Raw genomic sequence first — 26,998 nt, forward strand, 5'->3', positions numbered from 1 at the left:
TATGCTTCTACATGTTGCATTTTCACTTGCCCATCCCCAACATCTGCTGCCTGAGGCAAAAGTGTTCAAAGCAGCAGCTATTACAAGTGTCAGAAGCTTCCTCGAATACCAAGTACACTTCAAAGGACTTCAAATCACTTGACAGCCATTGAAATGCAAATGTTCCATTCAATTTCACACCGCAATACATTTCACTAGTCAGTGATTGACATTAACATTTATTTAAATGCTTGATTTCCATTCTCCAGTCAGGGTGGGGCGTGTAGAACGCTGAGGCTGCTAGAGGGGGATTGCAGCATTGCCTAAGTGCGAAACCCATCTTTCCCTCGATGCTCTGTTATCCGCCTGATCGGGAATCCCAATTAGAGCGCCGTTGAATTGAGAATCCACGGCTATATTATCTTTCTCATTTACTTGCTGTACCTGCACACTAGTCTTTTGGGATTCGTGCATTAGGGCACCCAAATCCCTTTGTATCGCCATGTCCTGCATTCTCTCACAATTCAGACAATACGTTTCTTTGTTATTGTTCCTTCCAAAATCGACAATTTCACATTTTCCCACATTATACTCCATTCGCCAGATCTTCGCCAAATCACTTAATCTATCCATATCTTTTTGTAGCCTCATTATGTCCTCTTCACAAATTTATTCATCCCTATCTTTGTGTCATCAGCAGTTTTGGCAACCATCCCTTCAATCCCTTCACCCAAGTCATTGATATAAATTCTAAACAGTTGAGACCCCAGCACTGATCCCTTGGCACATCGCTTGTTACATTTTGCCAACCTGAAAAAGGCCCATTTATGCCGACACTGATTCCTGTTAGCTAGCCAATCTTCTATCAATGCCAATATGCTACCTCCTATACCATGAACTTTTATTTTCTGTAATAACCTTTAATGTGACACTTTATCAAGTGCCTTCTGGAAATCTAAGTACAGTACATCTACGGGTTCCCCTTCATCCACAGCACATTACTTCCTCAAAGAATTCCAGTAAGATTGTTAAATATGATTTCCCTTTCACAAAACCATGTTGACTCTGCCTGATTACCCTGAGCTTATCCTAGTGCCCTGCTATAACTTCTTTAACATAGTTCTAATATTTTCCCTATGTGATAACTCTCATTAGGATCATGAGGAATCACTCATCGATCTCCCTGTGGAAACTTGTACTCAACAAAGCATACAGAGAGATGAGTGATTCATACCCTACAACATATATTCGGCTAACTGGCCTGTAGTTTCCCACTTTCAGTCTCCCACCATGTTCCAATATTGCACTTACATTTGCTATCTTCCAATCTAAAGGAACCTTCCCTGAACCTGGGGAGCTTTGGAAAATTAAAACAATGCATCAACTATTTCCTGGGACACTTCTTTAAAGATCCTGAGATGAAGTCCCTCAGGACCCGAGCCATTGTCCGCCTGCAGCTCCAACAATTTACTCATGACCACTTCTCTGCTGACTGTAATTTTCCTCAGTTCCTCCCTTCATATCTTGGTTCCTAGCTGTTTCTGAGATAGAACATTACAGCGCAGTACAGGCCCTTCGGCCCTCGATGTTGCGCCAACCTGTGAAACCACTCTAAAGCCCATCTACACTATTCCCTTATCATCCATATGTCTATCAAATGACCATTTGAATGCCCTTAGTATTGGCGAGTCCACTACTGTTGCAGGCAGGGCATTCCCTGCCCTTACTATTCTCTGAGTAAAGAACGTACCTCTGACATCTGTCTTATATCTATCCCCCCTCAATTTAAAGCTATGTCCCCTCGTGCTAGACATCACCATCCGAGGAAAAAGGCTCTCACTGTCCACCCTATCCAATCCTCTGATCATTTTGTATGCCTCAATTAAGTCACCTCTTAACCTTCTTCTCTCTAATGAAAACAGCCTCACGTCCCTCAGCCTTTCCTCATAAGATTTTCCCTCCATACAAGGCAACATTCTGGTAAATCTCCTCTGCACCCTTTCCAATGCTTCCACATCCTTCCTATAATGCGGCGACCAGAATTGCACGCAATACTCCAAATGCGGCCGCACCAGAGTTTTGTACAGCTGCAACATAACCTCATGGCTCCGAAACTCAATCCCTCTACCAATAAAAACTAACACACCGTACGCCTTCTTAACAACCCTCTCAACCTGGGTGGCAACTTTCAGGGATCTATGTAAATGGACACCGAGATCTCTCTGCTCATCCACACTGCCAAGAATCTTACCATTAGCCCAGTACTCAGTCTTCCTGTTATTTCTTCCAAAATGAATCACCTCACACTTTTCTGCATTAGACTCCATTTGCCACCTCTCAGCCCAGCTCTGCAGCTTATCTATGTCCCTCTGTAACTTGTAACATCCTTCTGTCCATAACTCCACCGACTTTAGTGTCATCTGCAAATGTACTCACCCATCCTTCTACGCCCTCCTCCAGGTCATTTATAAAAATGACAAACAGCAGTGGCCCCAAAACAGATCCTTGTGGTACACCACTAGTAACTGGACTCCAGTCTGAACATTTCCCATCAACCGCCACCCTCTGTCTTCTTCCAGCTAGCCAATTTCTGATCCGAACTGCTAAATGACCCTGAATCCCATGCCTCCGTATTTTCTGTAGTAGCCTACCATGGGAAACCTTATCAAACGCTTTACTGAAATCCATATACACCACATCAACTGCTTTACCCTCATCCACCTGTTTGGTCACCTTCTCAAAGAACTCAATAAGGTTTGTGAGGCACAACTTACCCTTCACAAAACCGTGTTGACTATCTCTAATCAAATTATTCCTTTCCAGATGATTATACATCCTATCTCTTATAAATTTTGCCCACAACAGAAGTAAGGCTCACTGGTCTATAGTTACCGGGGTTGTCTCTACTCCCCTTCTTGAACAAGGGGACAACATTTGCTATCCTCCAGTCTTCTGGCACTATTCCTGTAGCCAAAGATGACTTAAAGATCAAAGCCAAAGGCTCAGCAATTTCCTCCCTAGCTTCCCAGAGAATCCTAGGATCAATTCCATCCGGCCCAGGGGACTTATTTATTTTCACACTTTCCAGAATTGCTAACACCTACTCCTTAAGAACCTCAAGCCCTTCTAGTCTAGTAGCCTGAATCTCAGTATTCTCCTCGACATCATTGTCTTTTTCCTGTGTGAAAACTGACGAAAAATATTCATTTAGCACCTCTCCTATCTCCTTGGACTCCAAGCACATCTTCCCGCTACTGTCCTTGACTGGCCCCACTCTTACCCTAGTCATTCGTTTATTCCAGACATATTTATAGAAAGCTTTAGGGTTATCCTTGATCCTACCTGCCAAAGACTTCTCGTGTCCCCTCCTGGCTCTTCTTAGCTCTCTCTTTAGATCCTTCCTAGCTAACTTGTAACTCGCGAGCGCCCTAACTGAACCTTCATGTCTCATCTTTACATAAGCCTCCTTCTTCCTCTTGACAAGAGTTTTGACTGCTTTAGTAAACCACGGTTCCCTTGCTCGACCACTTCCTCCCTGCCAGACATGTATATACTTATCAAGGACACGCAGTAGCTGTTCCTTGAACAAGCTCCACATTTCCATTGTGCCCATCCCCTGCAGTTTTCCTCTCCATCCGATGCATTCTAAGTCTTGCCTCATCGCATCATAATTGCCTTTCCCCCAGATATAACTCTTGTCCTGCGGTATATACCTATCCCTTTCCATCACTAAAGTAAACGCAATGGAATTGTGGTCACTATCACCAAAGTGCTCACCTACCTCCAAATCTAACATCTGTCCTGGTTCATTACCCAGTACCAAATCCAATATGGCCTCGCCTCTCGTTGGCCTATCTACATACTGTGTCAGGAAACCCTCCTGCACACATTGGACAAAAACAGACCCATCTAAAGTACTCGAACTATAACGTTTCCAGTCAATATTTGGAAAGTTAAAGTCCCCCATAATTACCCTGTTGCTTTTGCTCCTATCCAGAATCATCTTTGCAATCCTTTCCTCTACATCTCTGGAACTTTTCAGAGGCCTATAGAAAACCCCTAACAGGGTGACCTCTCCTTTCCTGTTTCCAACCTCAGCCCATGCTACCTCAGTAGACGGGTCTTCATCGAACGTCCTTTCTGCCACTGTAATACTGTCCTTGACTAACAATGCCACCCCTCCCCCTCTTTTACCACCTTCCCTGAGCTTACTGAAGTATCTAAACCCCGGCAGCTGCAACAACCATTCCTGTCCCTGCTCTATCCATGTCTCCGAAATGGCCACAACATCGAAGTCCCAGGTACCAACCCATGCCGCAAGTTCACCCACCTTATTCCGGATGCTCCTGGCATTGAAGAAGACACACTTTAAACCACCTTCCTGCCTGCCGGTACACTCCTGCAACTTTGAAACCTTACTCACAACCTCACTACTCTGGAGCTACAATTCAGGTTCCCAAGCCCCTCCTGAACTAGTTTAAACCCTGTTACTTTTATCCTCTATAGTGAAGACTGATGCAAAATACCTGTTCAATTCATCTGCCATGTCCTTGTTTTCCATTATCAAATAGCATTGTCAAACTGAGATTTGACCTCAATAGATAAATAACCTTTCATGTTTGCCATGATCAAAACTATTGTTGCATTTCCTTCTTAATTAGTACTGGAATTGTATAATATTTGATTTAGCCAGGATATTGATTTCAAAAATAAAAATATCTTTAACCTTTTCCATACAATTCACAAGAACAAGCAGTCACTAACAATGTGAAGTATTGTGGGTATAAGATACTGTATGGCACCGATACAAGTTTTCTGTCACTACTGGCTAACTTGACTGCAAAGTGTCATACATTCAGTCTCGTAAACAGTTGTGATAAAACAAATTAGAGCTTGAGGAACCTGTCCATTACTTTTGTAATGAAATTCCGGATTCCTGTTTCCAACATTGCTGAAACACTGGGCATCATTCTCCGCCGGCGGGAGTCTCCGTTCTGCCGGCGCCCGGGGGTTTCCCGACGGCGTGGGGCTGCCCCACAATGGGAAACCCCATTGACCGGCCGGTGTTACGGAGACTCCCGCCGGCCGGTCGGCGCATAAATGTGGCGGGGCGGGTAGGAGAATTTCGCCCACTGTGTTTTTCATCTTGCTTGATTGTATTTTTTTTTTTTTAAGGGTTACATTTGGGGATGCTGTTTTCTGCAGAAGCAGATTGTGAACCATCACAATTCAACACTGCCATCCAACCAATACAGCCACATTGTCATTGTCTGTAAGGAGAGGGTGTATGTGCAGATTGTGCGCCCACTTTATTCTCCACAGCTGATTATTTTCATATCAAATTATTGCTGCTTCCACTGCATTGCAACAAAACTGGCAGGTGATCTGGTTCACTAATATTTCAAGGAGAAGACTTGCAAAGCAAATCCTTTATTGTTGAAAGGGTGATCTATGGGCACCATATCTTCAGGTCCACGGATATAATTAGTTGGTTTAAAAAAAACTGACTATGAAAGATGTTTCCATTACCATTTAAAAATGTTATAAGCAAAACCATTAGCAAATAGGATTACATGAAAGAGCTATAACGTGAAATATTTTCAAAGCAAAAAAGTCTTGTTATTTAGCGCTCAAGGGTGTGCTACCGCCATGAATTCTGACTGAGAATAGGTAGGCCTGAGGCCTTATGGATATTGGGCCTCATTTACATTTGACCGATGAGCTGCAAACTGTGCGCATCAGCAAAGTGGACATTAATATTGGGCTTCTCTCCGATATCCCAATAAATAATCAAATTTCTTTTTTTTTTTAAAACCAGTCCAATACTTCTTCTCTAAACCTAGTATTCATGCACGTGCAATATGTTTTGCTTAAGCCGACCAGGGGACAGTTATAATGCACTATAAGATAATAACTGTTTCCTCAATTTTCTTTCTTCGTGCTGTGTAAGATTCCACGGTTGCTGTCAACTCTCTGTTGCCTAACCCAAAAGGCTATTGATCACATATAAGCCAGGGAAGTTTCACTAGGCTACTCATTCATGATGTACATCCTAGTTGAGCCGAATCCTGTCTTCATCGCATGTTTACATGTGTCATTTGAAGGGGAAACCTCTAGGTAGCAATTAGGAGAAAGTACCTTGTCAACCACTTTGTCTCTTCCTGAGTATAGGGACACTGTAGGTAAAGCTTAGGTCAGTTAACATAACACAGATGCAGGAATCAAGTCCACAGCTTTCTTGCACTGTGCAATAAAGGGTCATTGAAGAGTTCATGTTGTCATGTTTAAAAATTCCAATTATTAGTTTGATCCGAGCACTTTTCATGTTGGCCTTGTACAGGCTTTTACAGATTTCTATGTGTGTTGTAAGCAATAGCTTGGAGACTATTTGCTGGGGAGATTTAAAAAAATAAGAAATCTTGTTGCTTCCAGAAATAATTTGCACTAAGTACATACAATGCCAACACTGTTTAGACATTTGTGAAAAGCACCTACCATAATTAATCTTGTCAGAAACAGGAAGACTTATGATTCTTACCTGGGTACCATTGCAACTCACTGGGGGTTCCCCTTAAGACTTCATGGCACTGTGTCAAATGGCAGGTGTTATATACCTTCAAAATTTATGGAGAAAGCTATCAAGCCAAATTCTTTGCAGTGGAGAAGTCACTAGGGTGATCTATGAATGCCATACCTTGGGGTCTGGAAGGATAATTGGTTGATATGATCCATTTGATTAATGTTTAATTTTCTTACTCACTGTTTACACTGATTAAATCAATGCTGTATATTTTAATAAAAAGCTTTAAAGATGAGAGAAAATAGCCAGCTAAAATATTATTGCCCATTTTTTGTCAGTGTCGAATTATTTTATGTCAAAAATGTCAATAACAAAATTCAAGGAATGTCATCTTCAAATTAAATTTCAGCAGGTTGCCAAGGGGGTCTTAAGTACAATTTGATGCTCTGCTCACCTTAAGTCTCTGACAAGCATGGTAATAGTGTTGATGACATAAAATCATGCCAATGAAAATATTCAGGGATTTTATCTGTCTTCCTAATTTGATGGCATAATATTCATCATGAGTACTCAAGGGTTAGATTTCCTCACAATCCTCAGCATTTTCATGGGTTCTTTTTAGGATTTTTGTGAAAGCCATTTATTATAATTTAGCCATTTATATAATTTGGATAAGTCTGAGGTTATTCACTTTGGAAACAAAAACAGGAAGGCAGATTACTACCAGAATGGTTATATATTGGAAGAGGGGAGTGTGCAGCAGGACCCGGTTATCCTTGTGCACCAGTCGCTGAAGGTAAACATGCAGGTGCAGCAGGCGATAAAGAAAGCTAATGGTATGCTGGCCTTCATTGCGAGAGTTTTCAAGTACAGAAGCCAGGGATGTGTTGCTGCAATTATACAGGGCGTTGGTGAGGCCACACCTAGAATATTGGGCGGGATTCTCCCACACTTGGCGCGATGGCCCGATGCCGGTTCCAAGAGCGGCCCGAACCACTCCGGCTTCCCAACCCCGCCGGTGTGTTCCTGCTCATGCGCAGGGGGGTTCTTCTCCGCGCCAGCCATGGCGGGCACTACAGAGGCTGGCGCGGAGGGAAAGAGTGCCCCCATGGCATAGGTCCGCCCGCAGATCGGTGGGCCCCGATCGCGGGCCGGGCCACCATAGGGGCCCCCCCGGGGCCGGATACCCTGCGCCCCCTCGAGGACCCTGCTAGACGGCCGACAAACCAGGTCCCGTCATGATGGACCGTGTCCTATTCATGCCGGTGGCATGAATAGCAGCCACCTGTTTGCCCATCGGGGCCCAGAGAATTGCCGTGGGTGCCGCTGCCAACAGCCCCCGACCGCCGCGGTGTGATCCCCGCCCCCGCCCAAAAACCGGCGCCGGAGAATTCGGCAGCCAGCATCGGAGCGGGATTCACACCGCCTCCCCCCCGGCGATTCTCCGACCTGGTTGGGGGGGGGGCGGAGAATCCCGTCCATTGTGTGCAGTTTTGGTCTCCTTTTCGGAGGAAGGATGTTCTTGCTCCCAAGGGAGTGCAGCAAAGGTTGACCAGACTGATTCCGGGAATAGCGGGACTGTCATATGATGAGAGATTGACTAGGTTAGGACTGTTCTCACTGGAGTTCAGAAGAATGAGGGGGGATCTCATAGACACTTATAAAATTCTAACAGGACTAGACAGGGTAGATGCAGGGAAGATGTTCCCAATGGTGGGTGTGTCCAGAACCGGGGTCACAGACTGAGGATTCAGGGTAAACCATTTTGGACAGAGATGACGAGACATTTCTTCACCCAAAGTGTGGTGAGCCTGTGGAATTCATTATCACAGGAAGCAGTTGATGCTAAAACATTGAATATATTCAAGAGACGGCTAGATATTGCACTTGGGGAGAATGGGATCAAAGGCTATGGGGAGAAAGCAGGATTGGGCTATTGAGTTGGATAATCAGCCATGATCGTGATAAATAGTGGAGCAGGCTCGAAGGGCCAAAAGGCCTCCTGCTCCTATCGTCAATGTATCTATGTATCTATTATAATTCCAGTACTCAAGTGTAATGTTTCCACGGGCTTCTGTATCGCTCTCCTGGATCCTCACCTGCACAAGCCTTTCAAACTAAAGGATGTGCTGGATGAGCTGAGGTTGACCGCAGGCTGTTTGAGTTTGTGTTGGGAGACAGTGGTGTGAAAGTCAGTGGGAAATGAGCTCAGCCTGTGAAAGGAAAGATTATTGAACTGTAGTCAGAAAGGGTAATCGCAAGAATGATAAAGATTTGCAGATTGAAGACCTGTCCTGACTATTTTGTTTTCATATTTGTCGTCTGGATGAACAATTTTGAAAAAGAAAATGTTTGCAAATAGCCACATAATGCATCAGCATCTTTAACAACCAATTGACCACAAGTTCCAGCTCCATTGCTGTTTGGCAGCTGTGATCAAGTTGATCTGTTCTGTTCCAAGGTTTGTCATACAGACAGTGGATAAGTCACTTGAAGGCTCTGCAGAATGGCAAATGGAAGATGAAGTTTTAAAAACCCATTGCGATGGAAGTACACCTTAAAGTCAAACCAGCACAGGGTATCATCTAGTTGACTCGTGAACCTACATTTTGCTTCAGTGGCTATCCTGGATGACATGTCACACATGTTTTGTTCCATCGTTTTGTTGAAAAGTTACGCCTCAGTTGACTTCTTACTCCTAAATTTAAGAATGTTTGCCTTCATCAGGGATAGATTAATGCTGGAAAATGGAACATTTCCATTTCAGAAATCAGCAAACAACAGGACAGGTATGAGAAAAATTGTTTCTACACTGCACAAACATCACCTCGGAACAAAAGCTTCTCAGGGTGTATATCCTGCTTTCTTGTGGCTTCTTTAAGTGAGATTTTTAATTTAGTGCCAGATTTGTAATTGTTTGAACTACACAAATTCATTACATCTAAAGCTACTGCAATCAGATATCTCAAACACTAACAATAACACTCCCTTTGCTTTGTGACATCTTTGTCAATCTGTCCATAGAATCCCTATAGTGCAGAAGGAGGCCACTGAGCCCACCAGGTCTGCCCCGACCCTCTGAAAGGGCCACCTACCTAGACCCACTCCCCCGCCCTATCCCATTAACCCCACCTAACCTGCATATCTCTGGACACTAAGGGGAAATCTTTTAGCATGGCCAATCCACCTAACCTGCACATCTTTGGACTGTGGGAGGAAACTGGAGCACCCGGAGGAAACCAACGCACACACGGGGAGAACGAATAAACTCCACACAGACAGTCACCCAAAGCCGGAATTGAACCAGGTCCCTGGCGCTGTGAGGCCGCAGTGCTAACTACTGTGCTCCCGTTCCACCCTTCCATAATTCCAACCCATCCCTAACCTTCACTTCTGCTCCACACTCTCCACCCCATCTCCCACTATAGGAGGACTCACAACATTAACTCTGCTTCTCTCGCCACAGATGGTGCCGACATGCTGAGTTTATCTCGCATTTTCTGTTTTCGGATCAAATACCAATCCTTATCTATTGCAATAAAGCTTGTTATAAAGCCAGCTTCCCAAAGTTCAAAGACTGAGATTTTTCAGCCCGCCATGGCGAGGTGGGGGGGTCAATTGACTTTTGACGGCATAGGGAGCTGCTGGCGGTGAGCGGGGCTAGTAAATCCTGCCCCAATGTCTAAAAGTGGACCACTCAACATCCATGCTCCCAACTTTTTCATGTTTGACAAATAATTTGCTGTATCAAATTTGTCATTCTTAAACACCGTGCAAATCTTCAAAGTCCTCTCTTCCATCTTCCTTCACCTTTCCTCACAAGTTAGACACTTAATACATACAAACGTATGAACATATCTTCTCTATTTTTTCAAGGGCAATGATAGCCTGAGATTGAATGGAAACGACTGCTCGAAATGCCTTGAATCTCAGTATCTTTCCAGATATTTTCTAGACTGTTGCTCAACAGGTCTGCATTATCATGTGAGACCTTAAAATGAACTGCATATTAGTTTCAGTCAGAATATTGCAGAAGACTGTGGTATTGACACAAGTGAAAAAAATCCTTCCTTTTAATAATGCAGCAATCATTATAAAGCCCGGTAATGTAGCTTAGAAGCCTTTATAACATGCAATGTTTTTGGCCTTCTGATTAATGAAGGAAGTGCTCTGTACAATATGCCCTTCACTGTAACATAGTTTTCAGATTGCTCCTGAAGGGAGTATTACAGAGAGGGGTTACATTATTGATACATGCTCTGCTGTTGCAAATCATTTGTGAAGCAATGGAACAATTACTTTCTGCATGACCAACGGCTCAAAAGCAGCCATGTGTGCTTTTCTGCGAGAAAAACTGGCTGTGTAGTGTTATTCAGGTCACAGCAAACCTAAACACAACAGTATTTAGCAGCGGTCTGTCAGCTAAGTTTACAGAAATCACTGCATTTCAAAATTAGTTACTGGAAGCATTTGACAAAAGGCACAGAAAGTCACAAATGTCCGCAGGTCTGGATTTCAAAGTTAACGATGTGGCAAAGGTGAGCGAATGAGCGTTCATGTGTGAGTTCGGGCCAGCTTGTCCAGGCAATGCTGTCCCTTTAAACTTGAACCTAAACATGAACCACAAAAATGCATACATGCCAATCACCTGCGTTTTACACTGACAGTCAACATTTTGCGCTTTGGTTCAGGTATACGTTTGACGATTAAATAAATCACTGTAGGCCTGATATTGTTAATTGAACAGAAGTCTGTCATGTGCAAGGTCTCGAGTCCCCTGTGTTAGTGGCAAGATGGCTCGGAGCAGCACTGAGAGAGAAAAGGAGGAAATTGATTCAACTCAAGGGGAAAGGGGTTAAATTGGTATAAATTAGTGGGGAAAGGATGGGAGAACTGAAAGGAGGAATTAATTGCAGTGAAGGGGAGGGAAAAGGAAGGGTGGATTCGGAAGGCAAAGATGGGGAAGGGCGAAAGGAATTGATGACAATGAAGAGAGGAGGAACGGGGGGAAGGATGCCAGTAAGGGGGAAAGGAAAAAAAAGATAATGGGCGGGATTCTCCAGTTCGCCAGCTGCGTTTTCCTGGGAGACGCGCCCTTGACGGCAGCAGGATTTTCCGCACCTACCAGCTGCCAATGGGATTTCCCATTGTGGCCACCCCACGCTACCGGGAAACCCGCGGGCATGTGTGTGCTGCCGGCGCATTGGAGTATCCCGCCAGAGGAGAATCCAGCCCAATGACAATGAAGGGGAAAAGGAAGGAAACCTCATGGCAATTGTACACATAAGAATGAAAGAAATCCGTGCTGAAGGCGACCGTTCAGTCATTTGAACCTGCTCCGCGGTTAAATGAGATCATGAGTAAACATCTATCTCAACCCCATCTTCCTACAGTATTCCCAGTTTCCTAGATTCTCTCAGCATCTAAAAACCTATCTCTCTCTGTCTTGAAAAATGTAACACCTGAGATTTCATAGATCTCTAAGTAGAGAATTTCAAAGATTCCCAAAGTTTTGAGTGAAGATATTTCACCTCAACTGAATTCTAAATGGCTGATCCCTTATTCTGAGACTGTGATGCTTGGTTCTAGATTCCATAGGCAGGGAAACATCCCCCTAGCATTTACTCTGCCGTTATATGTTATATGTTCCTGTTAGGTCACCTCTAATTTTTCTAAACTCCAGAGCAAAGGCCCAACCTATGCAATCTCTCCTCATCGAACAACCCTCTGATCTCAGGTATCAATCCAGGAGCCCTCAGTGCATCTCCTCTAAGGCAAGTATATTGTTCCTCAGGTAAAGGGACCAAAGATGTGTATGAATCAAGAAGGAAAGGGATGGACACCAAGGTTAGTACTTTGAGATTGCCAAGAGGAAATGTTAGTGGCAAGCTGGAAGCACCACTGTGGGTGAGAGATGGATGACGGAATAACTTTAGCCAACAAGGAATGAGCAGGAAGAGTAACTACAATAATTTGGGGAGAGAAAGTGAGTTCTACAAAACATAAGTGTATCTTATGAGTATTGAACTTAGAGAAAGGGCATCACAGTGAATGGAATTGGGAACAGGGCCGCAAGAACTGGGAAAGGACAAATACCAGAATGAATGGGATGAAGAGGTGGAAGACAGTTGGAAATGCTGGGATGGTTTAAGATGGAGGGGAGGGAAAGAGTGTCATGCAACCTAGGGAACTGGTGGGCGGGTGGGGGTCTTGGGAAGGAATAGCGCCTGAACCAGTGGGTGGGAGCTAGCAGAATAAAGTGAAGAAAAGATTGCCAACTAGAGGTCAGGAAGATCTAGGAAGACAGCAACATTAATTATTTTGCAGGAGGGGGGGGGGGGGGGTGAGGAGAGTTGATGGCAAAATTTTGGCTTGCGAAGAAGAATACAAGCTGTAATTGGGGAGCAGTGTGCAAGGGGTGGGGTATAAGACTGCCAGAAAAAAAAGGAAGCACTGTTAGTTTAAACTGCGGTGGAATGAAGAAGAGAACCGGGTTGAAAAGAGAATTCAGATGGGGTGGGGAGTAGACTGGGAAAAGTGCAAAATGGAAGTGTTGAAGGAGAAGAGAGCATCCCTGTGAAAGGATGCTGGGTTGAATGGGTTACAGTCTCTGTGAACTGACTGTAGAGGGGCAAAGTGCCTCTGGGGAACTGGTGGGAGGTGCTGGATGGGGAAAAGCAACTATTGATGTAACACTTGGGTTCTGGTTAGTCTGTGGAAAATTCAAATGTCACATTGCTTATTATTTTTTAGATTTAAAAAATCTATCAATTATGAAGCATGGAAGTGCTTAAAATAAATTTGAATGCATAATCTTCACTGTAAGGTTTCTTGGGGGGACATGCCTCTGGACTCCCCCTGGAAATGCAACACCAATTCTGTGCTTTCAACATTCGGATTGCTCTTTCCAGGAATGATTTCCCTCCAGTACAAGTGAATAAATGTAGGGGTTTACCCAGGGCTAAAGTTACAAAGCTCATATCCACACATCATACGTTTATAAACAGGAATTTTTCAAAGCAATAAGCTCTTTGAGCTGCTGAATGGCTTTTGCCAGTTTTCCGTGATGGATGTAAATGACAAGTCAAAATCAATTGTGTAACAAAGAGAAAGTTTATGGTGGATTGGGTCCCAAAGCCTTGAAGAGAGCGATCCTGTTTTAAAAGAAATCGAATAAAAATTGAAATGGTGAAATTTGAGTAGGTTGAAATGTTTGGCCTGGTACCACACTCTCAGCCTTATCAGATAGTGCTGCTAGACACTGCATATGGCTGCCAGTCTGGACATTAGATACTGCCAGATCTGAATCAAATTATGCTGTGGTTTTCACTTTGCATTTTATTCTGTTAATGTCCTTGATCGCAAAGCGTTAATGGAGACAGATTGACAGATAAATCTTGCTGCAACGGGAGCTTTTTTAAACTTATTTTATCTAAGTTGAAAACTAACAGCCTGTGTTAGAGCGTTCCAATTCTTCCACAATAATTCCTTCTTTCACGCTTCCATCTACACTGTGCATATTTAAATAGGTATCACTTCCAGATAAACATATATACTTCTAATGTGTGAGCATCTGAGGTTAACTTTAACTGCTACTCCCTATCATTCACCATACCATTCACAAAAAAGTCTCAAAATTCTTTCCAAAAATTGCATTAAATCTTTCCAGTATGATTACCGATTACCATTTTGGGCACGTTTAACAGGGTGTTTCCAGGTGCGTGCAGCGTCGAGACCAACCCCGCTATTAAACGGGTGTCTGCTTTATTTTTGGACCTCGGTAAGGAACGCCCCACCAAGGCCGCACTTAGGCTAATTTCCTGCACAGCTCGCCAGTGCAGGAAGAGATTGGGGCACCATTTGTAAATCGCGTCCCGATCTTTAGAACCCCCCCCCCACCCATCACAGCCTCCGGATCCCCCAACTTACCAATTAGGGGATACTAGAGTTCCCCACTCCCCACCTCATAAGGGTAGGGCACCCCCGGCCTGATCCCTGGCATGGGCAAGATGTCACATGGTTACCCTGGCAGTGCCCATGCCAGCCAGACACTGCCAGGGTGAAATGCTGGTAATGCCATGGTGCGGGGTAGCATTTTGGGTGCCAGGGTACAACCCTACCCAGTGCTCGACCACCCGGGGCCCCTTGATCGCTTGGGAGCCCTCCCCTCAAGTGCCGGTACGCCGAGTCCATGGAAACCTAGTTGCGGAAACCGGTGCTAAATGGCACCCGCGCGGGGTCTCGAAACCAAGGCTGTTAGATCCCGCTATTTCGGTAACTCTGGCGAGTGAGATTAACCACTCAGTTGAATATGCAAATCTAGATCAAGCCCTTGATGGGTGAGATCCAGATTGCGATGACGGTGAGATCTCATTAGATCTCGCGAGACGTAATGAGCATCGCAAATCTCACAAGAAGCCTCTCGCGAGATGTACCGACCTTGTTGCTTCCCGGGTTGGGCATGCCAAGGCCGTTAGATCGCGCCCCCTATCTTTTGCAAAAATGTTCAAAATTAGAATCCTGTACAGGTCTAAGTTCTAGGATTGGAGAAATAGATTTTAAAAAGTACATTGTTGAATTAGCTATTAGACTGCTAGAGCTACTGTAACTCAATATTAGTTAAGCAATGTGACTACAAAGGGTCAATGTAAGGTACATTTCCACTTACAACCCGACAACAAAAAAATATTTTTATGGTTCAGCATTTCCAGTAACTCCTGGCTACCAAAGCATTCATCAAGTCATATTTATTCAAAGTCAGTTTTTCCATTAATTAATTATGATCACTTTATAAATTCAGCATGTGATATGCACAACATCACAGTGCAGTTTGGACCAAAGAGATTGTGTGACTTATACCTGGGGGGTGGGGAGGTGATGCTCTGCAACCGATCATGAAACTTTTCAAATAACATTGGAGAAGCCCAGCAGGACTGATCGACTTTGTGCAGCTCATGAAATATGAGATTGTGGAAAGCTTAATGTGCAATGCTGCATTGCAACACACACACACACACAACAAAGAATAGAGCTCCCCTTTTCAGCATGGTGAAGGAGGCATTTTTAATCTTCCTACAGAGCTGGTGCAGAAATGCTCCTGCAGAGCTTTGCGAGCGCAGGGTGCAGTATTATTTTATTTCTAACCCTCTCGAAGGCATCTATTGCAATAAAAATAACTAAATCAAATCAAAGTACATTGCTTCAACTTAAATCTCCACACCACTTTCATCCTAATTTTTTTTTCTGTTGATAGAATTGTGCTTTTGCTGCAGTAACGCGTTACTTGCCAAGACCCTCGTGAATATACCAGACTGCGTATCGATTCATTGGTGATTGATTGGTTTCAAGTCTTGGAAATTGATAAGCAGATTGCTGTTTAGCTGAAAGTGTGGCCTCAACAAGTCTTATGATCTGAAAACAAAGATTGGTTTAGAAACATCAGAAATCCCACATTGGCCTAGGGATTTCCATACTCATGTTGAGCGTCACAAACTAAATCCCTGAGCACTTACAGTAAACCAACACTTCCAGGTAGCAACCAAGCTTAAGAGTTGCATTTTACCTTGTAGTCTGAGTGAAAATTGTGGTGAAATTAATGTCATGTGCATTGCTTGCTTTGTCCCCAACCCTCCCTTTCCCTCTGGTTGGGGTTATTTTTAGCGAAGCCACTTTATAGTACCTTCAACAATTGAAGATTTAAAAAAATACAGATACACATATTTCCTCATTTACATTTACTTCCCACGATTTACTGTTCATTCTGAGCACTGGGACTACTGAGAATTCAGAAGTAACTGGAAAACACAGAATATTTAATGATTAGCATTATTTTCTGAATAAACAAATAATGGAGCTCAAAGGATTTTTTTTTTGTGTGAGTAGCTATAGTAACCAAGATTCTGCCCCAGGCTTCACTTCGTCATGTACATTTTACAAAATCTTGCATGCTGGAAAAGTGCATTGTAGAGCAATTTTTGTTTTACTAACTGCAGCATTTCCCAGTAACATAGCTACAGGGTTGCTCCATCGATTGACCATGAGATATGCAAACGATTCCACAAGTGACCTCACTCAATAACCCAGGAGAGCGAAAGTTCTGAGCGAGCCAGTTAGGTCAGGTCATGAGTGTAACAGCCTCCACGCCCTGTGGATGAACATACCCTGGAACTGTCCTCAAAATCTTTTTGTTTCTCCGGTGAGACACTTTGACAATTTATTTTGGTTTTCCGTATCCTTTATGGGCACTTATTTTAATTAACAAAAAAACATAAAAGTGCCTGCCTTTGGAGGCAGAGCAGAATGGAGCATTATTAAGTGATGCTGTCAAACATGTTCCATTGCTATAGGGTAACATTAGGCCACTGAGTACTGATGCATGCTATCCTATTCAGTGCATGTTACTCAGTGGTTGACAGGACATCTTTCATGGTATCACTGGCGTAGAAGTGTCAGAGAAACATCCAATAAATGACCCAACAAAAGGGCTCTGTACCCCCCATGTGAACACTCTACTTATGCACCAGTAAATACAGGCATTTCAATTAAAAATTGACTCAAATTTTACATCTATACTTCATTCTGTGATGAGAGAATGGGGCGAGTACCTGAAGGTACGACGTGGTACATTTAGAACAAGTCTGTCAGTCTCAGATTCTCACAAAATTCGCCGTATGTTATGTAACAACTGCCAGGAGTGGCAAATGAGGGAACCGTTGTATCATAAATAGATAAGTTTTCCTTCCCCCCCCCCTCCTTTGGAAAAAATACAATGCTTCCTGGTAATTGTATCCAAGAATTTCATTTGTCAACTATTTGATACATTCCTTAAAAAAGTCAACAGACCTCATTTCCTTTCCATTATTGTGTATCCAAATGACATGCCACATAACAGAATGTCACTGACTGCACAGCAATCGGGTAACAGCTGTGCAAACTACGGGGAGTGACATCCTGAAGGCACTTCAATTGCACTTGAATGCAGGTTTGGGCAAGTAACGGTATTAAAGGCTGAAATGTTCCATGCAACCTCAAAATATTCTTTAGTTTGAACAAAATGTATATCTTTCTATCAGGGACCTCCTGCCTGCCTCAGTTTTGTGCAGTGAGTGCCAGCTAAACTTTTTGTATCTTTCCGCACCCCGCCCCCACCAAGCATTATCATTTTGGCACAGCATCTTTATTCTTCATACTTTCTGCAACCTTTGACATAAATTTTACATTCATTCCATCCTCATTACAACATGTCGCAGCGAGCCAAGAATCTTGTGTGTTATAATGAGGTGTGTGCTACAATGAATGTTCCATAACGGCAGTAAATGGAACATGAATAATATTGGGAGCCAAGGTTCGGTAGCCTTGTAACAAAAATGATGTTAAAATGGAGAGCTCTGTAGCAAGCATGCCACATACCGTAGTAAATGCCATACCTCTTACTACAAGTTATTCTCTTGTTTTACTGAACGTAACTATCCCGCAAGCACGGAACATCACAAATGCATTGACATGCCATAAGAATATTTTCCCTATTGTGTTATTAGCACTTTAACCTGGAGTTTGTAAATCTAATTACTTAGCTCTGAAATGTTGTGCAAGTGATGGAAAAGCTTTTTCATCTCACAGTTTTTGAAAAATAACCTGAAGAAGGTGAACAACATGCACAAAAAACAGTGAAAACGTTCTCAGGAACATTGCTATCAATAATGCAATAACCATTGAATAGCTATCACTGATCTCATGGAACTAATAAATTAGTGCAATGTTTTTTTTTGGGGGGGGGGCGAATAGCAGTTTTTGAAGTCTTTGTAATGACTGCAAAAAATATTTTCTAATTAGTTATTTTTCTTAATAGTTAGCAGGAGTAATTTACAGGATTTCATGTTTGTTGATTTAACATTAAAAAAAACAGTATTTAGAATGTGGGAATATGAAGGGTTAAGTAATGATGGAAAGATGGCTTGGTATGCCACAGAGCAGGGAGAAAGATGGATGTGAGTCCTGTCTTGAAGCACTTAATTTATAGAAGAATTAAACTAGCTGAGCAGATGGAAGAAGATACATGAAGACACAAACTGCTGCAGCCTTTCCATCCCAGCCTATAAATTAGTCTGATAAATGGGAAATTTATGACCTTAAAATATCTACCATCACCTATCATTTCCCTGGTGCTGTCACGGTAATGCTATGAAATGCAATAGGAACTGCAGAACAAGGAAGGAACTCACACTACACCAGAGGATCCCTCAAGGAAAAGCCCAGGTATTTGACAGCACAGCTGCAGATAAACAGTTGAGCTCACACACAGCCCCATTCACAACACCGAGACCTGCTTGCGTTTCTGCTCAAAAATCGGGTTTATGTCAACAGCTAGCACAAAACAAAAGCTGCCAGTTCAACCACAAACAGGATGCGAGGAGTCCTCTGTGGTGAAGGGGTTCATAATATAGGCAATGTAAATCTCTCTCTCTTTCTCTCTCGCTCTGTCTATCCAGCGCGGAACACTGAACACAGCACCTTCCTCTATAGACAGTGCTTTCAATGCAACAAAAGACTTGACCCCATAAACCTAGGGCAAGACAAAGGAGCTCATTCCAATAAGTCACTTACCTCGTGGAGAAAGAGAAAGGCCGGAGTGCAGGGGATGGTGTGAGGGAGCATAGCTGAGTTGGACAGCAGGATGCAGCCGGAGTTTGCCATTGAGCAGAGCATGTATCAGGGCAGCGTGTGTGTCTGTGTGTATTGTGTGTGTGTGTATCTCTGGAGCTCGCTCTCGCTCTCTCTCTCTCGCTCAACTACTTAAACTGCATTAATAAAGTGCTGCTGTGTATTCTGTTCTGGAACTGAATGATCAATGCAGCGAATGCTTATATCCTGTACCATTTTAAAAGAATAAGAGAGGAGGAGGATCCCGCTTTTCTAAAGCATGCGATTGTGTGTGTTTGGGTGTTAATAGGTTATTGTACAATGAATGAGGAAAATATTTTGATCCTGAGGAGCTGGAGTACTCCTGTTAACCAGCTATTTTAGTGAGAGTTAATAAAATATTTAATAATGTCAGTCATGTTATATATTTGAGGGATAATCTAAACTTTGCTTTAAGAAATGAAAGATGGGCTTTGCAGCGTCAGATGCTTACAATCTTGAAGTGTTGCTGATATTTGAGATGTTGTGCTTTAGTTAATGCTTTTGAAGTGCTGGGCAATGTTCTGTGCTGCACTGCGTTCAGTAAATGCAAAATAGATTTATCTTAATTTATACAGTTACTAACAACATAGCATTTCAAGATATTTGTCGAAAGTATCTCGTAGGACAGCACCTAATCATTTATTTTTTAATAAGCTTTTATAAATCCGCAGGTAAGGTTAAAACCAGCTGAAGGATTTTGATTGTGAAATTCCAAAGGGCGGACTGACCCCCGGGGAATTTGGGAGAGTCAGTGGTGGGGCCCTAGTTAGAATGGGAAAGGTGGGCACCTCCCTGGTACCTGCCTACCTCAAGCTTCTGAAAACTTCGGAACTCACCCACTCTTGCCCAGCCCTCCTACGAGTTTTGCTCATCCTTCCCTTGGCCTCACGGCGAGCAACATAACCACATTTTAAAAAATGAAAAAACATTCCACTTCATTGAAAGACAGGAAGTCTTGCATTTATAATAATAACTTTTATTGTCACAAGTAGGCTTACATTAACACTGCAATGAAGTTACTGTGAAAAGCCCCTAGTCGCCATATTCCGGAGCCTGTTTGGGTACACAGAGGGAGAATTCAGCATGCCCAAATTACCTAACAGCACTTCTTTCGGGACCTGTGGGATGAAACCCACGCAGACACAGGAAGAATGTGCAGACTCCACACAGACAGTGACCCAAGCCGAGAATCGAACTTGGGACCCTGGAGCTGTGAAGCAACAGTGCTACCTACTGTGCCACCGTTTTCACAACCTTCGGATGTCCAAAAGTGATTTACAGTCAATTAAGTAGTTTTAAAGAGCAGTCACGGTTGCAATCCAGGAAATATTTTGTGCAACGGCTCCAGGCTGCATGTTTAGCATGAAGCTCAATAGCACACCCACATCCAGCCATGTAGAGACCACAATGCTTCACTTACCCATCCCACTTGGCAAATGGAATTACCAGACCATGACTGAACTGTAGAAGCAGGATATCCTGGCACAGTGTGCTCCGGCATCCTGCCATCATTTGGCTTGGAGAAGGACACCGAGATGGCTGGAGGAAGCAACAGAAAGCCAGATCCCCATTGTTAACCTGATGGATCCACCCGTCTCCTGCAGGATTTACAGCTGGAGCTTGGAAGAACCCCTGAGGAATTTTGGAGCCGAGAGTATAAAACCAGCCAAAATGCAGTAAATAAGCTTTGTATCAGTGAGAGCAGAAAAGAAAAGATATTATTGCCGATCAAATGAATTACTAGGAATTGTGTAGCATTCCTGGGCTGCACAGTTCAGTTCAATAGATCTCAATTCACTCCAGATCAGATCTGATGCTGATCAACTCAATGAAACAGAAAACGTTGAAGCTTTACCACAGGAAATATTGCCTCAGAATAATGCCTACAGAGTATGTTTTTCGTCTTTGCCCATTTTACTGACAAAATAGATATGAATAAAATGAAGGACCAGCTTGCTTGTGGCACTGTTTAGAGGATTTCCACAAACATTACTGAAAAATGAGGGTGAAAAGTAATGTGAGATCAAAATACTGTGCCTATTCCAGTAAGTTTTCACCGTAACTTCAGTGTGAAAGGACCAATTACAGGTCGGCTGCAAATTAGACTGGGCCTTGGTTCTGCCAGGTCCAACCATCCAGAGAAGTTTCCTGGACAACCTGCTGGGGTTGGAGATGTTGCCGCTCCTACACAAGTCCATCAGTGTAGTAGGAGGACAGGGTGGATAATGCCTGCACAAGCTGTTTATGTCTTCTTTCCTCTTCAAAGGAACCTGGCATAACGTTAGTAAGCAAAATAAAGTCACCATAGTCCCAGGTGACCATAGGCTTCTTTCCCCTTTGAGGGGAAGAGCTGACTGACGGAGTTAACCTGAGGATCACCACACGTCAGGCGAGGGGCAGGGGTGAGAAGGCGAGGCCTTCATGAATAACCTCAGCCGGTACGGGAATTGAACCCGTGCTGTTGGCCTCACTCTGTATCTTGAACCGGCTGACCAGCCAATTGAGCTCAACTGGCCCCAAATAAACGAACCAACCAAAGGGCAGAATCCCACCAGGTCATGATTTTTTTTCTGAATCTCCAAAGAAAATATTACTGTTATTTTCATTTGTTTGACTGCAGGCTGCTGACAGCACTTGTACCTTCTTTCTGCACTGGAGTTCCGGCGTCTGCACAATGGAAGGTTTCAGCCCTCATGGCCCAGGTGCCTGCCAGTAATACTGTAGGAAAGAGAGCCCCTTTTGACCTAGTGGACTTTGAAGGGAACCAGCTGCAGAAGTCCAGGATTGTTGCTTCTCATCACTTGCAGCAGAATGTGTACCAGCCCCTTCCACACAGTGGGTTGCCTATCAAATGAATTAACCAGGGATTACAGCATTCCTTGGCAGCACAGTTCAATCCAATGAATCTCAATTCACTCCAGTTCAGATGTGATGCTGGTTAACTCACTGAAAGAGAAAACCTTGACTTTTTAACCACAGAAGACAACATTGCAGGGGAAACGTCCACTTAACAGTATGGATGCAAGAACGACACTCCGGGTCTTCCAGTACATCAGAAGAGTAGAGGGTGTTCCAACAGCGTGATAGTGTTGTCAGACTCACGATGGGTCGTAGCCTGAGCAGCAGAGTTAGCAACTGAAGCACAGTGCTGCAGGTGTGCACGAGATTCTTCACGTACAGGGAAGTAGCAGTTCTCAAGGGTTTGTTTAAGGTGCAGGGCTCCTTTAAAAATGAGGAGTCACAGACCTCAACACCCCATCTAAATTATGTTACTTATCACATGAAAGTCCTGCATGTAACTCATGTTTTAATAATGCCTTTAAGAAAACCGATATTGATTTTAATGTTGCTCTCCGCTGTGCCCACATCCTCCCTAGCTGAGGCAGCCAGCACACTCTTGTGTTGCACATGTGGGCAGCTGCACTCCACTCTTGCCTCTGGTACTTACACATTATCTCTTGGTCTGCCTGGAAAGACTCTATGGCCAACCCCCCTCAGTTTGAGAACCACTATGGTAGCTGACCCGGTAAAGAGCTGCAGGGAGAGTGAATGTTCTGCCATGTACAGCAAGCGACAGTGAGGGTCAATACTGCTCTCAACTTTTATGCCGCGTCCACTTTTTTTTTTTAGACACTCCTGAGACAACTCGGCTGTTGTGCTTGATTGGCCTCTGGACATCTGAAGCTAATTGCTCCACTTCTGGCGTTGTTGCCAGTAATTCCGCTAATAAGGCAAATAATTGAACGCAGCTTGAACTCTCCACTGGGCAATAATTGAACTCTTTATGCCTCAGGTCAGCAGTTAAAAAAACCACCACTGAGCGCGAGGGACTGCTAAGTACTTTAACGCCACTAATAGTTGTGATAAAACCGGCTGTGGTCACTGAAATGACTATAAGAGCAGAGTAACAGGAGACATCATGACTACGATCCATATGAGAAAAGCACATTTCACTGATTGTGTGATAGTGTTGCTTATAAATGAAGTGCCGGCTCTCAAAAGGAAATATTTGGGTCAGCGAGTTACACAACTAGGGCCCATTCATCTCATGCATGGGAGGATCTGACACAGTGAGTTAATGCACTGTCTGAATCTGAAAGAACCACCAAGGAAGTGTAGAACAATTCAGTGATATTGGAAAAGCCAAGGCAAACAATTGCTCAAATATTGCTGAAAAGAGAGACATGCTGCCAAAGCTTTACATCTTGCTCTCAGCAGGACAAACATGAGAATGACAAATTTCAAACAATCGCAACAATATAGACTACAGGAGAAAAGGACGCTTATTGGTTGGCAAGTTGACTCTGATTGTCCAAGGCATTATCATGGAGAAAGCCGCAGGGAACGATTGCTTCCCCAAGCTCTTGTGTAATTCCAAAAAAGGTGCAAGGCTTAAACATCGTCCTTTTGTTTGCAGTGCAATCCTGGCAGCACGCAGGCACTGAAATTCAAACAAAACCCCGTTCAATTGTATGGGAGGCAGGACATCTTTCTGGACCGACGGCAGCATCCAGCTCGTGGAAAATACACCTCATGTTTTCACTGCAAAGTAGTAGTGCGAAACGGCTTACTTTTGTTCAAATTTTTGAGATACCATAGTGGTTTTGCCTTTCCAAGAGGTAGACTGGACACTTTTCAAGTGCAAAAGCAGTAGTCCTTGGCCCAATTGCAATTTTGTGGGAAACAAAGTGAATAATGGTCTAATCAGGATATCCATGAACCTACAGGAAAGCTTTGCTGCACTCAATTTCTGTGACATTGCAAGGTAGGCAAATGCTAGGGCCGTATCTCCATGATTGCTGAAAAGGCCAATCTTATCGCATGTAGAGCTTTGTGAATCCTGATGTGATATATTGACCAGGGGAGGTAAGCTTGTGGTAGACAGAACAATTGGCTGATTGAATCAAACAGCATGATCCTTCAATTTTTCATAGTAGGCAGAATACTGACTATACACACCCAGCCCACACATGCAAATCACAGAACAAAATGTCTGTTGTTAGATGTGATACTGCAATTGGGCAGCACTTGCCGAACAATCCTGAGTATGTTACAACTACATTAACAACCTATTTAAGATAATCAGCCAATATTGTGGCTCTTTTAAACTTTCTGGAAGTGACATATATTCATATGCAGGGACCTATTCTCTGAAAATAAAAGCCTTGTGCCTTTTTAAAAAATTACCTGAAAGCGTGGAGCCGATAGTTCATTGTTGCTTTCTCCATTGAAACACCTCGGCCAAACATCGTCAACCAATCAGCATCCTTTTTCTTGAAGAATAAATTATTGTGACCATTTGAAATTTGACATTCTTGTATTTGTCCAGATGATTGCAAGGTGAAAAGCTTCAGCAACATGCCTTTCTTTTCAGCAATATTCAAGTAAATGATTGGAGTAGAAACCGCTCTACCATATCATATTATATTCAGCCAATAAGGCCAAACGTTTTGTTGCTATTGTGAGGGGGTTTTCACAATAACTTCATTGCAGTGTTAATGTAAGCGTACTTGTGACACTAATAAAGATTATTATTATACACTTGACAAATGTGGTTAGTGTTAAGATAGCTGCCATCTCAAAAAACAAAATACATGAGATGGATCCAACATTTATGAATGAATCAGCCAATATCCTGTGGGCCTGCCCCATATATAAGTGAACACTTATTGCAAGTAAAGTTAAGATCAATAAAGACCATCTGCTCTCTATTTTGTGCCACTTGTACACAATTATAAGTGCAAAAAGAATGCTTCATCCAAACAGCACATGTAATTTTAAAAGTGTAACAGCCGCGAGGTAATATGTGACCTTGCATTGTTCAGCTTGTCAGTGCTCCAAATCTGCAAACCATTCAAAGGTACTTGCTGGTGCGTGTAAAACACCAACCTCTCAGCCTTCTTCATTCAACAGCTTCTTCAGATACTGTCTCCTTGGGAAGAAATTGGAGTTTGATCAATTAAGGGGAACACATTCATAATAATGAATCTGCGCTTCCTCCACAGTCACCAGTGGATGAGCAAGATAGGCACAATCTGGCCCTGAGATAGTAGGATTCAGGTCTCTTGCATGCAATCAGGAGCCAATCAGATCAGCGCTATTGCTCCCACAGGAATTTTTTCTTCTATTGTCAGGAATTATTCAACAATCAGCAGCTCCAGTGAAGATTCGTAGCTTTCCCCAGAAGCTATATCAGCAATTCACAACACAAGTCGGAGAGGTAGTTACCATTGTTCCTATGGTATTTCAGTCGTAAGTGCTGGAGTTAAGTTGAATAATGTGGCAGTGATCTGCAGATGTTGCTGCTGAATGGCAGTCATACCTTATCCACCAAAGGGGTATTCTCAAGTTTTTCTTTTGCTCCTCATTCTTCCACTTGCTGATGCCAACCTTAATTTTTCTATCATGAACGATATTGTGCACTATCAGTATTTTGGAAACTTTCCCTGCGGTCTGCTTTCCCCAAATGATCCAGCCAATACACTCCAGCGCAATGCTGAATAAGCAAGCTCATGTTGGCATGAACCTCACTTTCGCATTCCTCAACTCCACTGGTTGTCAAAATAACTGTTACCATCATCAAGGTCAACGAGGATAGCTGGAATCCCCCCCGGAGTCATCATCCAGGCTGCTAAAACCTTACATTGAGTGTGAAAGTTGGCTTGTTGCCAGTGCTGTGGAAGGGTCAACACTGGAGGGCACTGGTGGGTGTGATCCTGGTGTAATCATTTTCAGCAGTGCTCACCGTGGAGAGCTCCTACAGCTGCAGTGCCACACAATGGCACAACATAGTAATGATTTGCCTGATAACTGCTTGCTCTGTCCTGCAGTCATTTCCATGTCGTTGTGCCTGGGATGCTGGGTGTGTTCCCTCACTGTTTGATCTGGTGCTATATTCTGCTCTCCCGTTTAGCCCTTTGGTTTTATGTACTTCAACACTAAACACATGAAACATTGACAGTGTTGCTCATCATTAGCGTTATTTGCTGCTCTCTTGATGTATTTACTTCAGTTCAAAGTGAAAGCTATGATTGAAGTATTTTAGTAGAGATCAGTATAAGACATAGTTGGTGGGTTCCAATCATGTAATAGTCAGATCTTCATTAAGCATCAAAGCTACAAACAAAGATGGAAAGAAAGCTCCTCAAGATTTTAACCAGATGGGGCTGATGGTGAAATCGAAGAGGGGAAAAGGTGGGTGTGATGGGGGTGGGGAGGGAGGGTTCCCTGTCCACCTCTGTGGAAAGGGGCCTAATTTTGACAACAGAGTCATGCTCCAGTAGCAACGTCAAGATGTGCACGTAATTTTTACAGCCTGTCTAAGACTCACAAGGACTCAAACAAGCTTTGAAGAGCCCAGCTAAGTGAGGTGCAATTTTTCATTTGAAAAAATGTTCCCTGCGGGTCGGGAGGTTCAAGAGTGTTCCTCCTGACCCCACAACGTTACCTTGGGACTTCCCTGCGCGGACATCTCTTCCCAGATCATGGAGTTTCCAATTCCATACTTACCCCACCAGAGAGTGTTTCTCTAGGCCTCCAGCAGCAGTTTGAACCTGCATGAGTGTTGATCCTCATCTCCCGGCAGCTTATTAATTCCTGCCAGTGTTGGAGCATCTGAATGAGGCCAATACTTAACATTTCACTAGTCTCACAATTCAGGGTGCTGTTGCTTCACCACCTGCCTCAGCTGACAGACCCCTGATTCCCACCAGAATTCAAACCAGGCCTATAATTTCCACCTGCAATGGTACTTGGCACTGTCATGTCCATTTTTTGTTGTTGCTTGCCAGGCAAAATGAAATGAGCTCTTGACTAAAA

General features: G+C 43.4%; 1 protein-coding gene across 26 annotated transcripts in view; it reads right to left on the bottom strand.

The window, feature by feature from the left end:
* LOC140395507 (RNA binding protein fox-1 homolog 3-like) overlaps nt 1–19,260 on the bottom strand; it is a 513,254-nt gene extending 493,994 nt beyond the window's left edge. For 23 of the 26 annotated variants that reach the window (XR_011936222.1, XR_011936221.1, XR_011936219.1 and 20 more), the window contains exon 1: nt 19,103–19,259. Coding sequence is in view for 18 of the 26 variants with exons in the window: in XM_072483399.1 (XP_072339500.1) it covers nt 19,103–19,204 (102 nt within the window). In the remaining 8 variants the exon portion in view is untranslated. Of the gene's footprint in view, nt 1–19,102 lie in introns of all 26 variants that reach the window. The other 3 variants (XM_072483384.1, XM_072483386.1, XM_072483396.1) reach the window with 1 other exon arrangement.
* Between the last annotated feature and the right edge of the window lie 7,738 nt (nt 19,261–26,998).

Source organism: Scyliorhinus torazame, chromosome 18, assembly GCF_047496885.1.
Source record: "Scyliorhinus torazame isolate Kashiwa2021f chromosome 18, sScyTor2.1, whole genome shotgun sequence".
Taxonomy (NCBI): Eukaryota; Metazoa; Chordata; class Chondrichthyes; order Carcharhiniformes; family Scyliorhinidae; genus Scyliorhinus; species Scyliorhinus torazame.